This window comes from Pteronotus mesoamericanus, unplaced genomic scaffold (genome assembly GCF_021234165.1).
Source record: "Pteronotus mesoamericanus isolate MK-2021 breed Mesoamerican mustached bat unplaced genomic scaffold, CSHL_Meso_final contig_20, whole genome shotgun sequence".
NCBI classification, from domain to species: domain Eukaryota; kingdom Metazoa; phylum Chordata; class Mammalia; order Chiroptera; family Mormoopidae; genus Pteronotus; species Pteronotus mesoamericanus.
The window spans coordinates 18,393,888-18,402,880 of record NW_026555085.1 but is presented as its reverse complement, the minus strand read 5'-3'; the positions used below and the strand labels follow the sequence as shown (position 1 = coordinate 18,402,880).

The window sequence follows — 8,993 nt, the reverse complement described above, 5'->3', positions numbered from 1 at the left end:
AAGCACAAACAAAATATAAATTCAATCCTAATTCTTATGTTAATAGTAACCAGAAAACAACTTTAAAAAAAGGGGTATTGAGGTAGGAAATTATTTCTATTCATTACAAGGTTTCTTTTTTTCCCCCAAAATTTATTGAGTGCATATATGACTGTGATAACAGTTACCTTAAATTAAATTAATATCATATTAAATTAAAATAAAGATAAATTGGCTTTTCTAAAAAAAAGGCAGAGCTCCATAAATATTCAAGTTTCATCTAAAAAAAGTAATAAAAATTAGTGACAAAAGGATGTGTAATATGTGGAATTTGGTCAATGAATAATTTGGAGAAACTGCCTATATAAGTAAGGATTTTGGACATATGGACATACTGCTGAATTTACACACCAGTTTAATGACTAGAATATACTTTGAAAAGTAACCAGGAGTTTAATTGAAATGTTAATGCTCAGTTGTTTTACATCTTAAATGGTAAATAAATATTTATCTTAAACTCCCTCCATGCATGCTCCTTTGTGTTGATGTTTAATTGATCACCATTGATAAGCAGGATGTCATGTTTACAGCTATTTCTACATAGAGATTCCTCCCTAACAATCAGTTACTCTCAAGTTTTTCAATTTGAGTAATTCTGCCCACAGCTCTAGTCAGTGGAGCAGAAATAAGTACACAAAAAAATAAAACAATTTCCGGATAAAGAGAGTCTTTCATTAGAAAACTATAAATAGTAAATGTTTCTTGGCTTTTTGGAAAGTGCTCTAGTTTCTAGATTTTGATAGCAAATCTTTCAGCAGCTCCTTTCTACAGAATGAAGATCTTTTATTACCTCCTCCATTTTCTGTGTTATGTGACCTTCATTCTACCAGGTAAAGGATGCTTTTGGCATGTTTGTATGGAGCATTCAGCTTCTAGCTAAAATGAAGAAACAAACAAAAAAACTAGCTTATGACTTGGACAATGTAGGTTCTTAACACAGTCTTTTCAATTAACAACATCTCTTGATAATGTTGAATCTTGGTTTCTTCATTTGGAATAGTGTTATACAATGCACTTTAATTACCTCATTTTGAAAATTAGTTTGCAGATAAAATGAGATGATCCCTTGTCTTTTGGGGCATTGATTTCTTTTAGATATTCATATTACTAAGAAAATCATAACTTATTAAATTATTTATAAGATTCAGAAGTGCAATCTTCATAATAAATTTTCCCCAGGAAAGATGAATGGACTGAGAAAAACAGTAAATATTTCTTGTAATATTAATAATAGTCTTTATAAGATGATTTAGGATATAGTCACAGAATATGCTGGGCAATGAGGTACAGCAGGAATAAGGGGACAGTAAAGAAATGGTACCTTAAAAATCCTTGTTGAATTAGTTAATGCATATAGTGATATAGCAATAGCTTGATAAATCAATCAAAAATAAATTACAAAAAAATACACCAGTGAAGCCCTTGGTGGTGATTATATTCTTGATAGGTGTAGCCTCTGACAATTAGACAATTGTGGCAATCCAAACTCACTACCAATGGAAATGGAAATACATATTTAAAGGTGTTCTAATTTGGCCCTAGAGTTGAAAATTCAAGAGGTACACCTGAACTAAATTCAAACTTAGAAGACATAGATTTTATCATTAGCTTCTTAAGAGTTGGTAAAACGCCACTCAGAATTTAAGTGATGTGTCAATGTCTTCAACAAGGGGGGAAGGAAGCAGAATCAATACCAACCATAATTTTAGAAATAAAAAATCTAAGATAAAATTTTGTATTTGTTAATTAAATACGCCTTCAAAGTGCAGTTAGGATTTAGTGAAACAATGTATTGGAAAGTAACCTTACAAAGTGAAAATTAGCCTATCCGTTTAGGTACTACCACTATTATTGTACTTGTTGCTGATGTTTGTTATTATAATAATGAAATGGACCTGAGAAAGCGAGGAATTCAAACATGATTAAGGAAGTTGTTGGGGCCCGTGGTGCTAGTATGTCAATCAATAGCCCTTTAATATTGAGTGTTTAGTGATCTACTGAGCAAAATGCTAGACACTGAGGAAATAGAAAAATATAAGGCACTATTCTTTTGGGCATACTTACAAGACTGTTGAAAAAAAATCAATGGAATTGATTGATTTAGAAGGTTTATATAAGTATGCTTTAAATAGTGAAATTAAATTTAATACTTTAAATTGTGGAATTAGACAATTGTGGAGGTTTGGGAAAATGTACCAAATTTTCTGATGAATGGCTTTAAAACTGAGGGTAAGTCACTTGTTTTTAGACCTGAGAAGGTAAGGAAAAGAAAGGGAAGACAAGAAGAAAATAGGAATGGCCAATATGTACCAAACAGTATCTCATAACTTTTCATGTAGGTATCTAATCTGGCCTGATAGATAACATTATGAGATGACTGCTATTATCTCCTTTTATAGAAGAGAAAAATGACAACAAAGGAGATAATTTTTCAAGGTCACACCTATATGACTATGTGTGATATATTTGATACAAACCCAAGCTTCTCAGATCCCAACATATTTGTTCTTCATACTTCATCGTGCTTCCTCTGGAAGGCACTGAGGTTAAAGAAAAGGCTGAATAGATAATTTGGTCAAAAACAGCAAAGTCACAGGGGAAGACAGCTGCACTTCAGATGTATAAGGTCTGTACCATCAAACTATATTTTCTCAGTATTGCAGAAAAGCCTTTTTAAATTATAAGGCTTTGAAAACACTACAAATATGAGCACAGGCTCCCCTTTACCTTTTGATCATTCAAACAGATACTAAGTTATAATACCTACTGACATGGATAGAATTCTCTGTATTTGTCATTAGATAGACTAAACTAAACTAAACTAAAATAAACTAAACTAAATGAAACAAAACTAAACTAAAATAAAATAAAATGAACCAGAAAGGTTTAATACAGGTGTCAGAGTGTGTGACTTTGAAGGAGTTCCTAGTTGCACATATCTGTCAGTTGCACAATGGTGTGGTTTGGCTAGAGGTAAAATCTTAAAGTCACAAAAGAAGCAATGAAAGGTTTTCAACCTACATAGATACATTGTGAAGATGTTAAGATGAGTGTTGGGTTCAAACATAGTGACACCATGCTGACGAGGCCAATGGTAGAGAATTCATAAACATCAGTGATGATGGCTAAAAACATGAATGAATGGGCTATATTTTAAGGGAAAACAAGCATAAAACAGTACATAGCAATAGAGAAAACAGTATATTACAGTACTTTGTAGAGTGAGCTTGCTGTCAAATAGAACAGGATATTAAGGAGCTGGGGTTCCTTTGCTGTTGTGGAGGGAGCTTTAGTTATCTTACCTGTGCAATGGATGATGATAGCACTAACTTCATAAGCTTGTGCAAAGATCAAAAGAGACCATATAAATTAAGGGTTTATGACATTGAATATCATATTGCAATATTTCAAGAAATGGAAGAAGAGGAATAGAAGTAAAAGGAAAGAAGAGAAGAAGAAGTAGGAGAGGCAAAGGAATACATGGTAGTGTCCAGGTGTAGCCAGTTCTTGAGATGTCTCTGAATAGGCCATGGATCTCACATGGCAGAATGTGGTGGCTTTGGCAGCTCTATGATATATTGCATGGTGAATGGGAGGCTGAGTCTAAAAGAGCAGAGAAGAAACATTCACCTGTGTGAAATAAAATGTTGGCAAAGAGATAGTATCAGTTCTGGTGTTTTAGGTTCAATTAAATTTAAAATTAAGGTGAGTTGGCCGGAAGTTTACTGATTAGCTAAATAACTTCCCAGCCAATATAGAAAGATGCCCTATGACAAGTAAACACCATACTCCCCTTGTGGCACTGATCAGTCCGTATTAATTAATTTGTATTAACACAGTTTACAAATTAATCTTAATTTTGTCTATATTTTTAGCAAGTTAGTTTAAAGGATTATACCTTTCTCAATTTGTAAACATTTTAAATATTCTTGAATAAGCTAAGAAATAAATAAAACACAAATATTAATATTTTAGAATCATTTATAAGCTTTTATGACCTTTATATAATGGAACTATTAATTGATATGAAGTCTCCTCAACAGGAGAGATCCAGTTACCAGACAAAGGATAAGAGATAACGTTATGGCCACCCTTGCCAAACTGACACTGCTTCAGGAACTTTTTAAAAAAATTATCAGATCAGAATAAGAGGTGGGAAAGAGATGGGAAACAGAGTAACATTAAATTCTGTTATCATCTAACTTCAATGCATATCCAAATCAAGAAAATTGACAAATAATTCCAAATAGAGGGAATAAAATTATTTTATTTAAATTTTCCTGAAGTGAAATTTTTCCTTCATTCAGCTTGCAACTTTGAAAACCATTTATTAAGCATATATGAAGTATATTATCAAGACTTTATTACTAATGATTCTTTATATATGTAAACATATTCATTTTAATAGAACTGTCTTATAAATTGTCATTCACAGCACAGTCGACTTTTCATTTTTCACATCTTCACACTCCTCTGTAGTCATAAAATAATTAAGGCTCTTAGGCACAGCCTGATCTACTGTCAGCATTTAACTTGAGACAATACCCAGACACCTACTGAGTGCTTCTCATATGTCAATGTCTAACTTTTTCAATGCAGAGGTCATGGATTAAATATTTAAAGTGTAGATTCTGGACTTGGAACAATTTAAGATTAAATCCTGGGTTAAGCATATATTAGTTTTGCAAACTTGGGCAAATTATTTGGTCACTTAAAGACTCACATTTTTAACTGAACAACATCTATCTCAAAGTTTTATGGTTGTTAAATGAGATATGTATACTTAAATATTTAAAACTATACTTGATACATAGGGTTTTAATGAATGAAAACCATTTTCATTATTATCAGTTTTTGGACCCAAATATATGATGTACTTTTTCAACCCTAGGGCGAAACTCATCCTACTTTTTCTGCCTGGTTCATTTTCTTTTTACATGTTTTGTGTTCATTTGAATAACTTGTTCTCATTTTTTAAGGTTTACATTTTCACATCCCTAGTCCATAATATCATATCTTGACAATAAGCAACTACTCATCTATTCACACTTTAGACCCAATATATCAAATTTCCTTCCACCACCATATATTTGATCCTCTCTCCCTTCTCTCTGGTAATCACCATACTATTGTCTACATCAAGGAGTTTTTTGTTTTTTTGTTTTTCTTGTTTGTTCATTTGTTGTTTTCAGTTTTATATCTCACATATAAGTGAAATCATATGGTTCATAGTTTTTTCTATCTGACATATTTCACTTATCACAATAGTCTCAAGATCCCTCCATGTTGTCACAAATAGCAGTAGTTCATCTTTTCTAATGGCTGAGTAGTATTCCACTGTACATATGTACCACATTTTCTTTATCCAATCACCTAGCAAAGGGCACTTCTGTTTCCATGTCTTGACAACTGTGAAAAATACTGCAATGAACACAGGGCTGTGTATATCTGTGCAAGTAAATGTTTTCAAATTTTTCAGGTAGATACCCAGAAGAGGGCTTATGGGTCATATGGTCACTCTATTCTTAATTTTTTTAAAGATTTTATTTATTTATTTTTAAAGGGAGAGGAAGGGAAGGAGAAAGAGAGGGAGAGAAACATGGATGTGAAAGAGAAACATCTATCAGTTGTCTCTATACATGTCCCGACCAGGGACCAAACCTGCAACCCAGGGATGCGTCCTGAATGGAATCACCAGTGACCTTTCACTTTGCAGCACAAAGCCCAAACAAAGCCACACTGGTCAAGGTTCTATTTTTAATTTTCTGAGGAGCTTTCATAATGTTTTCCATAGTGCCTGTACCAGTTTACATTCCTACCAGCAGTGAATGAGGATTCCTTTTTCTCCACAACCTCTCCTACATATGTTATTGCTTTTCTTGTTGGTAACCGCCATCCTTACAGATGTGGGGTAGTATCTCATTATAGTTTTGATTTGCATTTTCCTAATAGCCAGTGAAGTTAAGCATAATATCCACTGCCTTGTCTAAAACTATACTTAATAATTGTTTAATTTCAAATATAGTCTTTTGTTCACCATTTCTTAATCCCTGAGGAACTATTATATTCCAGAAACTGTTGTAAATATTTTAACTTACTGACTTATTATGTCTCACAATAACTCTGTGTAGGTACTAGTACTTCCATTTTACAAAGAACTATCAATCTATACCATGCAAAGACTTTGAAAAACTGTTTTAAAAATTTGTTTTCTCTACCAGATATTAAAATAGACCACATAATTATAGTAGTCTATTTCACACAGAAACCCAGTGTTAAACCATACTATAAAATTATCACAGCTTCTTATATCACCCTTACTGAAAATAATAGAATAGATGGACAAAAAGAAAAAAAATTCTTAAAGGCATTTCAGATTTGACAAATCAATTAAAATTAGAGAAAAGATCTTGTTGAGGTCAGTCTTTGAGGCAGCTTTCTATAAACATCTGCCCATTTGTCAAGAGGGAGGACAGAAGTTGAACAACATAAAACTGATAGCCTTATAGTATTGTAAGTAAGAAACAAATATAATCCAGAACCTGAGAAGAGAAGAGAACTATAAAAAAACTGGCATGTTTTTGATTTGTATGTAATAGATAATTCCTGAAAGAATACAACACAATAAATCTTACCCAGAAAGAAAAAGAAAATCTTAATGAATCTAAATCCATTAGGGGAATGTAATTCATAAATCCAAAAATCTACAAAGTAGGTCTAAATTAATATTATATTAGTCTAATCTTCTCAGGGTCTAATGCCCATTTTCAAATTATTTCAAAATCTATAAGTGGTTTAAAATTATCTAAACATATTGGTTGGTCGTTTTAGCCACCAGTAAGAAAAAATAATAAATTATTTCTGGAGAAATGAAATATCATTCTAGGCATCGTGGGTTTTCCTCAATTTTGCATTAACAATATATGTGACAAAAAAATCAGAAACAAATGAAAATAAGACTATCCTTTTAAAAATTTTTTAAAAAACACGTGAAAGAACAGATTAACACAGGATTCACATAATGAAGTTAACAAGCACAGACCTTAAAGTAACTATGTTGAATTTGTTTAAATAAATAAAAATAAGAATAAAAATCTATCATAGATATGAAAATTATAACAAATAACAAAATTAAAAATTCCAGAACTAAAAAATCTAAAGCAAAATTAAATATATGGGTATGTTAAACATTAGTTTATGCATAATTAGCAAGATATTTAATAAAGATGAAAGATAAATAGGAAGAAAACATCTGGAATTAAACAAGGGATCTATGATACTGACAATACTAAAATCTGGTGAGGCTATGAAGCAACAGGACCTCTCTTACATTGCTGGTAGAATTGCTTTGTCCTTCAGTAGATTAATGGATGGATAAAGTGTAGTACATGTAGACAATGGAATATTACTCACTGTCAAAAAGAAATGAGCAATGATGCCATGAAAAAGCATGTGGAAACCTTAAATGCTTATTACTGAGTGAAAACAATTCAATCTGAAAAAGCTATGTACTGTGTGATTTCATCTATATGACATTCTAGAAAAGAAAAAACTATGAAGGTAATTTAAACAAAGGTCAATGATTGCCAGAGGATGGGGGAATGATGAATAGGTAGACCCCAGAAGATTTTTAGGGCAGCAGTAAAAATACTCTGTAAAAAATATATCTATCTATGTATGTGTGAGATATATGTATGTGTGTGTGAGATTATATATATATGATATATCATATATATATCATACCTTTGCCCAAATCCTTAGAATGTACCTTAATGTAAACTATGGACATTTTGGATAATTATGCTGTGTCAATGTAGGTTTATCCTTGGGGGGACAAAAGAGCATTCTGAGGAATAATGTTGATAATGGAAAAGGTATGCATGTATGAAGGCAGGGGACATATAGGGAACCTCTGTACCTACCTCTCAAATTTTTTATAAACCTAAACTACTCTAAAAATTAAAATCTTTTAAAAATAAAAAATGAAGGAACTATTACAAATTCGTGAACAATAAAAACTTATACCAATAACATAATAAAGTGTATGAACAATGAAATAGAGAAAAATTATAAAAAACTGTTCAAAAAAAATAACCAAAGGCATAAAAATATAAAATTGCAAAGAATAAATACCATTTTATTTTGGGGCAAAACTTACATACATTTGAGTAGCAGTACATAAGTGAAGAACTCTGGACTCTATCTCTTTCACAGCTATCCTAAATATGTATCATGTAAGTGTTAAAACACGTATACCAATTTGTTTTTCACAGCCCTAAAATTTTAAAAATTTATGACCTCGTTGAATGAATGAATAAATTGTCTCTTGTAATTTCAAGGGAGAATTTTGAAGCTCTAAAAAACTTTAACCTTTGTTACAAAGAATAATACATGACAACATTTAATTACGTATTAATTTAAAACAAATTTCTAGTTTCTATATGGGGATATGTATTATTTTGAAGTCTTTTTATGATATATTTCAAATTTGTTACAATGTACACAAAGTACTTTCTTGTAACCAGAGATAATATGTTCTGAAATAGAAGATCAGTAATTTGAGTTATTCTTCTTTTACTATAGCCATATGTACCTTGGTGGATCCTGATAAGTGTTCAAAATCTCTTGGTCGCTGTAGGAGACGCTGTTTTGCAAGCGAAAAGCAAATTGATATATGTTTCTCACCAAGTAAGATTTGCTGCACTGAGAGGGCGTATGAAGATTAATCTTGGAAAGGAAGATGTACTTCTGGCTAAAGTCTTATGTTCACAAATGCAGAGAGATATAGAACGTAATTAGAACTTCTGTAATAAATAAACACATGAACCAATGTTGCTATCTCCCTTTTCAGGCTCTAAGTATGTATTCAATGAAATGAGGTAGCACTTTTCTTATTTTCTTTAAGCTAGAGGTTTTAGTAGAGGCATATATCATCGATACCATGTTTGCTCTGA

The 8,993-nt window shown here is 31.6% G+C and overlaps 1 protein-coding gene across 1 annotated transcript; it reads left to right on the top strand.

Annotated features, from left to right (window-relative positions):
• Positions 1-811: 811 nt before the first annotated feature.
• DEFB114 (defensin beta 114) lies at positions 812-8,765 on the top strand. The gene is made up of 2 exons (XM_054568804.1): positions 812-869; positions 8,623-8,765. Exons 1-2 carry the CDS (start codon positions 812-814, stop codon positions 8,763-8,765), a joined length of 201 nt encoding a protein of 66 aa, XP_054424779.1.
• The last annotated feature ends 228 nt before the right edge of the window (positions 8,766-8,993 follow it).

Bases quoted from the DNA above. Each gene is read 5' to 3' on its own strand.
- DEFB114 (XM_054568804.1), top strand. From the start codon at position 812: ATGAAGATCTTTTATTACCTCCTCCATTTTCTGTGTTATGTGACCTTC. The intron at 870-8,622 runs GTAAAGGATGCT...CTTTTACTATAG, and splicing joins TGTGACCTTCATTCTACCAG to CCATATGTACCTTGGTGGAT.